This window comes from Tachypleus tridentatus, chromosome 9 (genome assembly GCF_004210375.1).
Source record: "Tachypleus tridentatus isolate NWPU-2018 chromosome 9, ASM421037v1, whole genome shotgun sequence".
Classification (NCBI taxonomy): domain Eukaryota; kingdom Metazoa; phylum Arthropoda; class Merostomata; order Xiphosura; family Limulidae; genus Tachypleus; species Tachypleus tridentatus.
The window spans coordinates 122,387,005-122,402,162 of NC_134833.1; the positions used below are offsets into that span (position 1 = coordinate 122,387,005).

Sequence of the window (15,158 nt, forward strand, 5' to 3'; positions counted from 1 at the left end):
TGGGTGATAGATGGTAATATATATACAAGGACATACACATAATTGATTGTCTTTATAATAAGATAAGTGGAAAAAACCTAGGTGGGCAATATATTATCGACTGTTTATTCAGTTGAGTGACACATGAGAGAGTAGACTTTATTGTAAGAATATATGTTAACAAAACTTCCAGCAGTTTATTCTGTAGTCGTTAGCAAACACTGGTACCTCCACAGATAGATATCATACTGCTGGCTAGTGGTTCTTGTGATTACCCAGTGACTGAACTCTGTTAGGTTGCAAGTCTTCCGATGGTTTTGTATAAAGATTTGAATTTCAGAATATTTTGTAACATTACTCATATACAAGGACTTGCTCAGACACTCATGGCAATGGAAGCCAAATTTTAAGATATTAAGTAATCTTACGGTCCTATCATCAGAAACCTACTGTGATATCTAGCTTTTGTTTTCAGTAGTTGAAGTTACCAGAAGTTAATATTTAAGTGTGAACTTGTTTTGTTTTAGGTAGAGGACTGGTTAGATAATCATGGGGAAGTTTTTATCCAGAAGAACACTGGTGTGGGAAAAAACCTACAAAGAGCACGAGCCTTACAGAAAAGCCATGAACATTTTGAAAATGTTGCTCAGGTAAAAGTTGTTTACTCCGTGTAGCTAATGTAGAATGTGGAAAGAATATTTAAAACGTGAAAACAATATTTGAAGTTTCTGTTTGGAAAATGATACTGAAATTATTCAAAAAGAGAAAAAAGTTGAAGAAAACATGAATACTTGATGATGTGATTAATACAACACTTTCTTTCTGGCAAATTCCATTTAATATTATTTAACACAATGGTATGTGTAAGTGAGGACTAGAAATAAAAACCAGGAAACATAAAAGAATGCTTGGCTTAGCAGTGTGAATTGGTTATGGAGGTTTCATAAACAAAAATATTATCTTAATTAAGTGTACTAAAGGAGAGAGACATGAACAGAACCTAAAAGTAAACTTATTTGATCAGGGCTAAGCACTAAAGAAATGAAGTATTAATAGTTTCTCTTGGCTTTCTATTTATCCTTTTTGCTATTAACAAAACACAAAGTTTTTGTATTTTAGTTTATATCAGTCTTGTAATAAAACTTCAGAGAAGAAAATTACTTTATTCAAGACAAAGTTAAATAATATAACTACAGTCAGATTTTTACATAAAAACCATTACTTCTTTTATGAAATTTTATTTATATTGTATTATATTTAGGTTTTGGTTTTTTTTCTTCTGAATTTTGGGTTTTTTTAGATTTTAGATTAGACTTAATGTTTGTGGTTTCACTTTTGAACTTTGGATTGAACCATTAGTGTGCATTCTTAGCTTGAAATGCATGAAGGTTGTTTTTTTTGTAATCAAGCAAATTGTTTGTGACATGTGAATATTTGTTGCATGGTGTCCCTGCTTATCTAATGTGCATGCTTCAAATGTTCTGAATTTGCATATCAGCTTCTGTATCTCTTTGCTTTTGAGATTTTTTTTTAGTGTTGTTGGCTTGAGTAATAATGGTTCCTTAATAGTTAAATCATCAGTGGAGGATTTAAGATGTAGAAACTAACTTTCAAGTAAATGGAAGTGGAATGAATGCATGTTGAAGATAGTAAGTTAGGTTAAGTCATAATATGTAACTCACTATATCTTATGGTCTAAAGTCTTGCTTAACTATCACATACAAGAGAAATTTGTAACTGTACTAATAAGAGTAGTACAACTGTACTCTGTGTGATTATGTAATGTTGTTCCAAATGCCATATATTACTTCTCTCATTTCATCCAATTTGTTTGATTAACCTCTTTCAATTCCCATATAATCTCATAGAATCTTAATGGTATTGATATTGGGAATATAATCAAGACAAGTTATGGTTTTAAATGTTCTACTGACTTTTTTTTTTTACTTCTAAGTGATATTTTACCACAGACATATGTTCATGGTTAGGATCACTGTTTTGCTGAAAGATGAATTTATGCTCAATGGATCTTGTTCCTTGACTATTAGGAAATAACTGTAGGTACTAACCATTTTTATTTCTTTTCCACATAAACTGTCAGTGATTGCTGTTAAACAGTTTTTGTTGTTGTTGTTGTAAGTAGCACTCTCTTCCAGCTTTGCTTATCCCATTGTTTGAAATCAGATGCTTATTTAAGCATTTTGGTTTGATTATCTTCCTAAGCAGTGATTTATGAGCAATTATAAATTCATTTAAACCACTTTGAACTAATGTTTTTTGTTATTTTTCTGGTGGTAACATTTAAACTTGTACATGCAACAAGGTCAATGACAAGATCTGTGTTAGATTTTTGTATATGATATGAAGAGCATATTCTAAATCACTTTAAAAAAAAAGTTAAAGTTTGAACTTTCTACTCTGCCTACTGCTATTATCAGCATAATTAGTTTGTGGTATCTTCTGAAGAGTTTTCATAGAATTCTTACTGAAATGTGATCTCGATCTATTGTGCGGAGTTGCTTTTACCAGCATAGAATTTGACATCCATGCATTAGTCATATGGAATTTCTGTCTTTGGAGCTGTAAGAACATTCATTTTAATACTGCTAGGATTAATATAACTGCCTGTTCTTTTATCAGTGTTATGCTGACATGTTTTGATTGATTCAGTGATGGAAATTCATAGGATAAAGTACCAATCAACACATTATCATGCTTTGGTGCAATTCATTTTCAAACACTAGAAGAGAGAAAATCCTACATTATTTGTATTTATGCCAGTTTTATTATTGTTACCATAATTATTTCCAGTGCTGTATTAATTTTATATTCACCTTTGATTTTCTAAACCATATTTATTGTTCATTAAAAATGGTAACATACTAATTTACAAGTTTAACTAATACTAGTTTAGTTTAACTTTAGTAATTTATTAGTCAATGAAAATTTAAAGGAATAATTCTGAAAGAAACCTTAAAATTCTTGGACTTTTAAAAAGAAAATATTTTGTTATTTGCTGTAACATATAGTGATTTATCATGTAGACCATCTTTACTGAACCAGAAGCTGGAATATTTAGTTGTATAAAACTGCTATGCATTGTTATAATGGAATAGTAAATATTTTTAGGTCAAATATTTATAATTACAAGCCAAATATTTGAACTACACCCTGGTATCAAGCATGGGGATGTACCCCAAAGGATTTGCTGTGAACTGATGGTAGGTATCTTGTTATGGCTTTATTTATGACATTAGTTTCTCAAAATCTGGTGGTGAGCATAGGATACATTTTACAGTTGAATAATATATTAATATGAAAAGTTTTATATACAAATGGGATCAGCTGCTTAGTCTTATCCAAAATGGATTCATAATTCATGCAAAATCCCTTTTTAAGTATTTATTTGATCCTTGACCATATTGTTACTTTTTTACAGCCTTGTAGTTCAACAACAAATAATTATTAGAAATGTGACAGTCTTGAAAACAAGTTACTGTGATGATGTGTGTGTCAAAATTCATACATGTACTTACAATGACAAGATTAGTGTTAATAACTGAATTAGACTTGCAAAGTTACTCACACCTGTATGTTGAGTGTTGACTTTCTGGCTGACCCCTCACACTCTTAGTTGATTATATTCATATTTTCTGAAATTCATGTTGAGGTATCAAAGAAATTTTAGGAGAAGTATGGATTCCTTCTTTTTTTTTTTAGTAGGATGTTGAAAATATCATACAAAACACATTTTTATACAAATTGGTTGCATTGTGTAAAGAAAAACATAAATTTAATTATGAGAATTTAGGACAGAAGTATTATAATATTTAGAATCCTCATGAAACTCTAATATAAAGAAAGACCTCACACACTAAACTTGGCTCAAGTGAAATTGGTATCTGAGGGCACTAATTATGCAATGTGTTATTGTTAGAGGATCAATTCTGGTGAAAAACAAGAGTATATGATTGTTCTTAGCCCACTGAATAATGTTAATGAAAACTTAGTAATATATGAATGAATACATTTATTTACAAGCTGGAATCAGTTTGTAGATCACCCCCTTTTTTTTTAATGAGGGCATTCAGTCTATATAGCTTAATGCTAGTTCTTTCGTGATCTGTGATCATTAGTTTATATCAGTTAAAGTGTTGACATGTTTTATAGTGATATTAAAATCATCACCTAATTTTTACATCTAGTCAGATAAGTATAGCATGTTAGGATGTTTTCTGTTTTCTTTGTAGTGTATGTTTCAGAACATCAGATATTTATTGATTAAAAGCCAAAGGTTAGACTTAACATTCTATTTTATTATTAGTGTTGTTTTTTTAAACATCAGTAGTTAAATAGAGCAACACATGCAAATATAGTCAGTTATAAATGGTCTGTCAAATTTTTATTTCATGTAAAAGATTGGGGGTTAATAACATAATTGGAAAACTATATGTGTATATATAGACAATTTATGTTTTTCCTCCAAAATTCAACTTTTCAGTAAATCAGAAAATAAAACATTGCTTGTGGGTTTCAGTTTATTTCAAGGAAAAAAACAAGGGACGCTTGTATTAATGTTATTTTGTTTGTATATAAATAAGCTTAGACAGATTTGAATATATATGCAATGTTTAGTTGATCAAGAATCTTGAAGCTGAATTTTTAATACATCAAATCGCTGAATTCTCAAATATTTTTCCTTTATATGTTACGAAATTTGCTTGAGTTTTTATTTTTTTGTTATCTTCTAAGTGTCTTGCAGTAATTCTATATATTTCATCAATAGCAGAATTTCTTAGGTGACAGGCATTTGATTGTGTAATAGCTCACACTACCATTATAAATACTTTAGTTTTATTATTAATTTGAATTTTATATTTTAATTTAATATTGATAGATAACAAGAAATTGGAAGTTCTTTAATATACAGATGCACATTGACTAAGGAGGGAAAAGATAAGATTTACTGAAAGTGCAAGTTGGTTCATTGCATTACAAAATAAAACGATACGTAAATGTGATCTTGGGGGCCATAGGTAATTTGATATAAGTCATGAACAATAGCAAAAAAACTGGCATTAATGGGAATATGCTCCAAATTGTGTGCTTTACCATACAAATATTAGGAAAATTAATCCAACTTGAAATGGTTTGATGTATAATACAGAATTGATAGATAAAGGGAATGTTGTGCATATTATGATAGTTTGTGGCAAGTTGTGTGTTTTATTAGGGGGTCTTGGATTCTTTTAACCTTGGAGGTGACAAATGTGTGGCCTGTATGTGTGTCTCAAGCTGTATTTACATTTGGAAAGAGGCAACCACATCTTTTTCCATGTGGCCCAAACATGGATCCAAGTCTAGAAACCAACAAGCATCTTGTTGCCAAGATACGTGCAACAATTGTAGACCTAAAGTAGTGTCCATTATTCCAGAAAAAAAAGAACAACTGTGCATGATTACCTAAAGGTAATTTGAGATACACTGTCATAGATATACCAACATGACACTTACTGTTCATGGAGGTAATTTTTTTCTGTGCATTCTTTTGCACAGAACAACTTATAAGCTGCTGTACAAATTTGTACGTGTCATTTACTCTATTACTTTTGCAGAATAAATTAATACAGAAAATGTACTGCTATTAACAAACAAATTGCATAATAATGGAAGTAATGGAGAACATACAAGTAAATCTTCATTCTGCTTATAAATTTTACTTTTAGTTTAGAATAAAGGAATCTTTAACACATATGTCATCAAAATTAACTATAACAGTTACTTCTAAAGCTGAATTATTGGTAACTTTTAATTTATTCCAAAAATGTGCAATGGTTCTTTCAGGTACTTTCATGAAACAGTACCAAAATACACTAAACTACCCTTCTTACTACCCAATTTACTACCAAAATTAATATTTAATCAAAAACATTTTTCTGCCTTACTCAGGTTCTAATCCTAATTGTTGATAGATGAGGTAGGTGAAAGAGTTTTCTGTCCATGTTACTCAGGTTCCACTACATAGAGGGCCTATTATAAGAGAAATCTTAAGACAATGCTGCAAAATTTTGATATTTCTGGCTTGTACAGGTTTCTGCCCTTTGCAGTTTCTGGCTTAGACAGGTTTTACTGTATGAACTTTCATATTTTCTTATTGGCTTCAGACATCAAGGTGTGTAATTTGGAATAATTTCTAAGATGTAGTAAAGTGATTAATTTGTCTTCATTCTATCCAAGGTTTTCTTTTTTTTACATAATATTTAATCTCATATATTTGTGGGAAGAATGGAGACTGTATGTTTACTTGGATTGGCTAGCTTTAACACTGAAGTTACTTACGTATTCTTTGAGATTGTATCAAGATGTTTTATTAACTTTATATATTTATCTGTTATTTTCAAGAAAATCCTGTGGATGTTATTGTTTGATGCCATCAGTGATTATTATTTCCAAAATTAACTTTGAAATAACTTACAAAATGTCAGACTCCTGAAAAACTTTAAAATGAAAATAAATCCATTCCAATGTGTTTCACTTCCTCAGGTGGTAAAAGTTTAGCTTACTGTTTTTCTGGTTATATCATCTTAGTGAGGAAGCTGCACTGAAGAAGTGAAACCACTTGGTTTATGATTCTTTTCAGTAGTATGAGAGAAATTAAGTTTTTAGAACTTTTAAAAATAGATAGATTTTCTCATCAAATACTATAAACTGTCATGTAGAATGACAATTTTGAAAGCACATCTGATCATAATTAGTGTCCATGAACGTGTTATTTATATGAACCATTAGCCTAGTTTCAGATAGTGTTCATGAACACGTGTTATTTATATGAACCATTAGCCTAGTTTTAATTAGTGTTTATGAACATGTGTTATTTCTGTGAACCATCAGTCTAGGTCAGCTGTAAGTATGAAAAATGGTTTAGAAATTATTGAAGAATATTATGACATATAGTAAATAAATATAGAGGTTGCTATACTCAACTTCTTCAAGTGATAATTATAATTAGAAGGATATTCTGGGAACAAGTTTATTTAAAGTATACTTTTGAATGATCCTTAAATATTTTAAGAGAAATATTGATATATTCTACCTTTATAACAAGAATAGCTATGTCTGTGTTTAAATGACTTCTGTGTTAATCTTGTAACAGTAAAACAAATTTCTGTGTTAAAAAATAATTAAGTAACGTTTCTGTTTTCGTGTGTCCTGCAAAATTTTTTGCAAGACTTGCGTTTTAAATAATGTTATCTTCTTACGTTGTAATAGCACTGACCATTTTGTTAAGCTTGTGTTTTGAATAACGATTTCTGTTCCAACGTTAACCTGTTCTTGTTTTATGACAGCACCACTAACATTCTGTTAAACATTTATTTTAAATAACTTCTGTTCTTATGCTGTAAAAACTCCACGTGCCACCACTAATACTGGGTTCAAGTGCTTCCTGCTTTCTGTGTCACAAGCACCACTTGGGTTTTAAGAATTCACTTCCATACTTTTCAGGTGAGAATTTCGTTTAGGACTGAACAAGACATGAAAGACACGAACAAATCAAAAAACGTTTCACAAGTACTTTATACGTTCTGCGTTGTAAATATTGTTTGGATTTCACGTTCTTTTCTCTTAGGCATCTCAAGTGATCATAAAGTACACTTGACGAACAGCAGCACTGTGTGTGTGTATCTTTTGTCACACATAGTACTAACATCTGCGAAATATTACGTGCTATTGAAAGCACCGTTTGCCTTTACAAGTCAACTTGCTTAGCTTACACGTATTTTACAAGAATAAAGTTTTGAAGGAACTGTGAAAGGTGCATAAACCGGTAAATCGTGACAACACCAGATATTTTAAATCATGCTAATAAATAAAACGAAGTAATAACAACATTGATTTAGTTTTAACACAAGATTTACAAAGGCCATACTTTAAACGGGCTTCATTTTACGTGTGTTTTTTAAAACGGTTCTGGGTGAGAGATGTGTGGTAGGATGTTTGTACCTGTATCCTTCCAGAAATGATACTCTGATATTTTAGCAGTGTTAACTTGTAGCAGAAGTAAATAATTAATTATTGTAATACTGGATAGTTGCACGCGTTCTTCTCGTTGTATAGACACAATAAAGATTCTAGACGCGGTTATTCTCACTATCTTTGTTATTCACGTCATACGTGCAGTTTCCTCACCTCGTTTTTCACGTGATAATTGAAATTTCCTTACCGTCCGTATTTATGTTTCTCATGATAAACGTAGTTTTCCTCATTGCACACATTTTTATACTCCATGTGCAGTTTTCCTCACCGTCCATGTTTTTCTCGAGCTAAGTACCCTTTCCTCGACGTCCACATTTTTAATACGCTGAGCCCTGCATGGTCAGGTGGTTAGGGCGCGCTACTCGTAATCTGAGGGTCGTGGGTTCGAATCCACGGTACACCAGATAGGCTCGCTCCTTCAGCCGCGTAAACGTTTTAAAGTTATGTTTAATCCCACTATTCGTTGGTAAAAGAGTAGCTCAAGAGTTGGCGGTGAGTGGTGATGACTAGCTGCCTTCCCTCTAGTCTTACACTGCTAAATTAGATATGACTAGCGCAGATAGACGCCATGTGTCTTTGAGGAAAATTCCGAACAAACAAAAGTTTTAACATGCTACATGCAGTTTAGCCATTACCCATTTTTTTATGTTAAGTATTAGTGCTGTTTTTCCTCACCGTTCGCATTTTTTCTCGTGCTACGCACAATTTTCCTCGTGATGTAAGAATGTATTTCACATGCTCTGTATGTGCGAATTCATCAAGATATTATCAACATATCCAATCATAAACATCGTAACACACATTATTAAGCATGAGTTTCATCAAAAAGCTGTAGTTCCTGAACCTGCCAGTAGTAAACCTTGTAATCTTGTTGATAACAATAAAGTATTAAAAGTCGCTATAAAATGCTTCCCATTTTACGGTTGTAACTTTGTATGTCAAAGATTTGGTGTAATATAGTAGCTTCATTCTTAAGGTTTATAGCTGATCTGATTTTGGAACTTGTTCCTTTGCGAGTTATAACTTTTAACATTTACTTTATTAATCATTTATTGTCTTTTTTGTTTTAAAAAAATTAAAGTTATCTAATCGTGTTGAGATGGAAATTGTAATATGTGTAATCGCTTTGTTCATTTGATGTGCAGTCGAAGTTCTATAAATTAGTTGCTTGGCAACTGCTCACCAACAATAATTGTTTTAAAAACATGAGAATATCCGACAGCCAGGTTGTAATTACTATCAGTTCAAGGAACTAGTTTGAGCCTGTATGCATAAGAACTGTGACCATTCGACATTGTCGACAAAGCACAAATGAGTCATTCGCAAACCGGGTTGATTAACCCTTTGAATTATTAACACTTGCACCTTGCTGTGCTGTCGAAATATTTCTTGTTCTTAGAATAAATGACCTGCAGTTTAGAAAGAGCATAGAATCGAAAATATCAAACGAGCACGAAATGGAGCTGTGCACGTATTCATTCACATCTTTTCATCCAATGAAGAGGCCATTCGTCCGATGGCAAGTATCGGCAGGTCGTTCCACGCGCTAGAAACCACTGCACATCAGCTTGCGGCACTCTCGTGAACCAAGTGCACGGTTGTAGACGTGTGAGACAACTGAACTCGGAGAAAGGATCAGGCTTTGATGTTTCGGCAGCTTGTCTACACGGGTTATCGTTTAAAATAGGATTCAGTTTCAACGTTGGTCCGTTGATCTTTCCATGAAGAGCTTATAGTGCTTCATTTATACAGCAACCATCATGTTTACGTCATAAATGTTACCAGGTCAACAGAATGGTTAGTGACTCTGGTTTGCTGATCCAAGATGTACACGTTCAAAGAAAGACAAAAACTTGACACTGTACATGCGAGATGGTTCGAGGTTTATGGAAGATAACGTGAAGTCGTAATTCACTACGTAGTTTCACTTTTGTTTTTTCTCCAACGGGTGTGACTTGGGTGCACCGCTAACACTGAAGAAAGGAGAATCTGTATCTTTGGAGACACTTAGACCGATGAGTCACTTTATATCAGAGACTTGTTCCGGGAATCCTGTGGAGTTGGTGATTAACTTGACGTAGAATTAGGGTTCTTTGTCTCCGTCGGTTTGTTGCAGCTGTGAGACTAGTCTTGGTACTTGGAAAACAACTTAATATGTTTGTAGTGTTTTGAAACTGAAAGGCACGTGCAGCTACTTCGAAAGTTGTACAGGGACACGGTGAATCCTTCTGCTGTATATGTTACCAGTGATTACATTTAAGTGGAAACGTCGAACTTATTCAGTAAGGTATATCACTTTTTAGTGCTTTCATGCAGTTTGGAGAATATTTCTCTACTTATTTTTTTTTTTTTCAATTTGTTGCTAGGTGTTAACATACATGGCACTTTAGTGTTGCTAGGTTTTAAACATACATGGCACTGTAGTGTTGCTAGGTTTTAAACATACATGGCACTGTAGTGTTGCTAGGTTTTAAACATACATGGCACTGTAGCATGAATTAGTTGCTTCCCAGCCTTTGTTACCCATACCTCTCGGGATATGCGAAAACTTTTGAAAAACTTTTCTAAAAGAAATTGAACTTCACGCCTCAAAATTGAATTGTGGTCATGATGATTTACGAACTTATTCCATTAGTCAGGTATTCACCTTCGTGGATTCGCCCTTTTTATCTATCTGTTTATTAGTATAAACCATTTTTTTTTCCTAAACTTGTGATACACTAGGGATACGCCGCTAGTCATAAGGTTGTGAACTAGTACATATTTCAGTTGACTTTGGGGCGGCTTTACTGATCGTTGAAAGACAGTAAGCAGTAACGTTGCCAGCATTGCGCTTCCAAAGGTTTCCATGAAAATTCAAAAACAAACAAACAAACTTACTAGTCTGGTTGCCTCCAAATCGTCCATATTTCAAAGGTTTTAAACCAGTATGCCAAATGTGTAAACAGGAACGAAATAATGTAGTAAAAAATTTGAGGATTTTAATATTCAAACTTTATTAATGAAAAATTGTAGTGGTTATTTCCAATGAACTCCTTTATACACTAGTGGGTTTAGAAGTGTTGTAAGCCAAAGAGTTGTTTCACTGGAAAATGCCGTTTAATCCACGATAAAAAGATCAAATTTCCTGTCATACATTTAATTAAAAACTTTTAACCAGATGTACTCTAAATTTTTGTAACATGTGAGGAAATAAACTTTATAGTACGATTTATGTAAAGATGCTCAAATAATTATACTTAAGTTATAACTAATAAAATATTAGTGAAGATGTGTAATCTCTCATGTATAGAGCCTGGAATGGCCTATTGTTCGGAATGCTCGACTCGCATCCTCCGAGTTGGAGTCCGCGTTACGGAATATAGTCGACCATTCAGCCGTGGGGGCATTTATAATGTAACAGCCAATTAATTGGTAAAAGAGTAATCCAAGTCTATCACTGTACACTTAAAGACGGACAGCGCAGATAGCTCTCGAGTAGCTTTGTACGAAATTTAAAGCAAACCAACCCAGTGTAATGAATGGCATTCATAAGTGTATTGTATGAAAGAAGAAGAAAAAATTCAAACGAGCCTATTATGTCAGATGTGCTTATCTGCCTGAAAAAAAAAGTTGTTTATATACGTAAGTATTTCAGGAAATTCGGACATTGATTAATTTACAATCGTGTTTAATTTATAATTGCTGTAGGAAAACAGATTTGTTTTCGCGTGTGTCCGTTGCTCTACCGTAACTTGATTTGAAAGCTTCAAATTCACCTTTTTTTTTATTAAATACAGTATACTTGATAAATTACGTGAAATGCGCCTTTGTATTAGTTACTTTATTCACGTATGTGTTCGTTTTATTTTTCGCTAATTCGTAAGAATCACTAATTGTTTTCCAAATGGCTTCACGGTGGTTCAGCACTAAAATAGTGTTTTCAAACCCCACGGTTTAACACATCGTAACAGCCCATCGTGCAACTTTACACTTAAACAAACATATTGTCAACTTACACAGTCTGGGGTAGTTTACTCATGCTTGTAATTGTTTGATAATATCACAATGAATCGCGCTATTGGTAATGCTGTGTGTTACTAAACATTGACTACACTTGTTTATACATATATTCATATACTACGGGAATCAAACTGGTAAAGCTGTCCTTGGTCCGGGTGTGGCCAAAAGTTAGAATGCTGAATTGTGAATCCAGGGCCCGTGTTTAACGTTCTGCTTTTAGAAACCATATGTATGCAAGAGTGACGGTCAAATCCTACTTTCGATCAGACAAGAGTTGGTATTGGGTGCTGTCGACTAGCTGTTTTTATTCTAGTATTTCAGCCCGTTAGAGGTACATCGGTATGTCTGCGGACTCACACCGCTAGAAACCGGGTTTTGATACCCGTGGTGGATAGAGCACAGAAAGCCCATTTTGGAGCTTTGTGCTTAATTCCAAACAAACAAACAAAACTAGCATATTAATACAAAATTAAATAGGGACATCCTGTGCATACTGTCCTTCTATAGCTTTTCGTGGAAATCAGAAACAAAGAAACAAAGATGATTTGATCCCTTCTGCTAGGTCATATTCCGACAAAAATTTAGACAAAAAATACATTCAGTTTTCCCTAAGATTCTTTGGTAGACTATAAATTACTTAGGCCTAACGTGAATAGTTTTTAATAACTTGTTCAAAGCTTTGTTAATTTTAATAATAAATACAACAGCAATAAACACTATACACGATTTTTAGCCTGTATGTAAACGTTCATCTTCTATCACGTTTTTTGTCGATTTTCTTAAAAATATAAATAATCTTATGATACACCTCTTATGATTAGTTTGACTCTTCTCACGTTTTATCATTATTATTATTACCCAGTTACGTTTTGGATAAATTTTGTGAAATTGCATTTTCAAATCCAAAGCGACTTGCATCTAGAGTTTACTTAATTAAGAAATATTTGCTAAATTACTTAAAATTTCTACGACTAGAACTAACTTTCATTCAATTAACTCAAAATTTGGTTGGATTGATGGTATGATTATGTGTTATCCTATTTGAGTTCTGTGCAACGCATGTATAATATGCTTTATAAAAGTGTTTCAATCAGTTTGTTAAAATATTTTGAGAAGTTAATAGCTGCATTTTTCGATTTTCATGTTGCTTCATCAGACTATGAACTCTTGGACACTGAGTTAAATCATTATTCAGCATGGAATCTAGTTGTTGGTGTAAGCGTGACCTCATTGCATTTCCAAATCATTTTTGTTCATGACTCTTTTTCAAAAAACGCGCTCCGCACTTTGGGGCTGTGTTCGCTATAAAAATAATGGTCAAACCTTACTATTCAGTCAGACAGCACTAGCTTAAAATTCAGTAGTGAATGTTATTGACTATCTGCTTTCCCAGTAGCCCGAAAATTAGGGAAGGCTTTTCGCAGGTCGCCCTAGAGGATCTTTGCACGAAAGTTTGCCTTCGGTAAGCATAATGCAGAGAGTCCATTGTGCAGCTTTGCACAAACATAAAAATTAAACTATAAAAATCATGACACCACCTATTGGACATATGACATTTTCAACTTGAATAATACCTTATGCGCATGTCAGAGATCCCTTGGTTTCAGGTGATAGCCATCCCAGAGGGTAGAGAGCCTCCACCGCAACCAGTGTTCCTCCAGCTTTGAACCGAATAACACGATTGATTGTTACAATCTACAGTTCAAAGCATTTAGTGTGTTTAATAACGTTGCGTCGCTAATCTTTGACCTTTGGATGCTTGGCCCAGTAACTAACAATTAATCCATGCACAACCTCCAGTATTGGAAACATGCTGTTATCGCTATATAAACATAAAACACATCATATGAACAATGCTGTTTTGTTATTCCTGTATTTCTGTGTCAGTTGACATCGTTATTTTACCAGTTTCTGTTTTCTAAGCTAACGTTGTTTTCATCACTTTCATAATATAATGAGTCAGCTGACATCACTCTTTAAGTTCTGAATCATTTATTTAATACTGTCGGTTTTCTTTATTTCCTTTCCTTTTAAATCAGCAGGTTTTTCTTCATTTCTAATTGTCTTATATTGCTGACTTGTCATTTTTCTGTTGGTGTCTTCTGGCATCACTACTTTCTTTTGTCATCTGATTTTTTTATCAGGTGATATTGCTGATTTGTCCTTTATTTGAAAACTAGCTGGCATAGCCATTCTCTCATTCTTCTGCTTTTAGGTTGTTAATAATATTAACATATGCATTTTCTCCTATTTTGAACAGCTAACATCACTTTTATGTCATTCCTTTGTTTCTGACTCAGTAGGTATCGCTGTTTCACGTTTCCTGTGTTTATGAATCAACTGAAAGCTCTCTTTCGCCTCTACTATGTTTTTTAATCAGCTAAAAGCATTGTTTTTGTAACTCAGTTGAAAGCGCTGTTTCACGTTTCCTGTGTTTGTGAATCAACTGGCAGCACTGTTTCGCCTTTCCTGTGTTTCTGAATCATCTGGCAGCACTGTTTCGCCTTTCCTGTGTTTCTGAATCATCTGGCAGCACTGTTTCGCCTTTCCTGTATTTCTGAATCATCTGGCAGCACTGTTTCGCCTTTCCTGTATTTCTGAATCATCTGGCAGCACTGTTTCGCCTTTCCTGTATTTCTGAATCATCTGGCAGCACTATTTCGCCTTTCCTGTGTTTCTGATTCATCTGGCAGCACTGTTTTGCCTTTCCTGTGTTTGTGAATCAGCTGACAGCACTGTTTCACGTTTCTGTGAATCTGCTAACAGCACTGTTTCGCCACTAGTAATGAATGATCTGGCAACATTGTAAGTTGGCAATGTTTTTTTTAATTTTGCAAAATCGAATGTCATTGTTGTTGAAGTCTTTGTATCGCACAGCCTCTGTGGACTTGCTTTAATTACAATTACGCAGTCACTAACGTTTAACTGTAATGACTTTGAAATCAATCTACGCGTATTGGTGGAAGAAATACACAATATTTAACTGAATAAATTGGGACAACGACTTTATCATTGACGGATGACAAAGGTACGTTTTATAATAGTGAAAATCAGACTTTCCTTCTTGTATTTGATCAGTTTATTATTTTCTGTATTTGACATTTGTACACAACTTGTTCATGTTTGTCGAAAAACCACATTTT

At 33.3% G+C, this 15,158-nt stretch overlaps 1 protein-coding gene across 1 annotated transcript in view; it reads left to right on the forward strand.

Annotated features, from left to right (window-relative positions):
- Positions 1-15,158, forward strand: part of LOC143226236 (triple functional domain protein-like) — a 224,094-nt gene that overhangs the window by 74,514 nt on the left and 134,422 nt on the right. Inside the window, 1 exon segment of the mRNA XM_076456993.1 lies at positions 507-629. Within this exon segment, the coding sequence (XP_076313108.1) occupies positions 507-629 (123 nt within the window).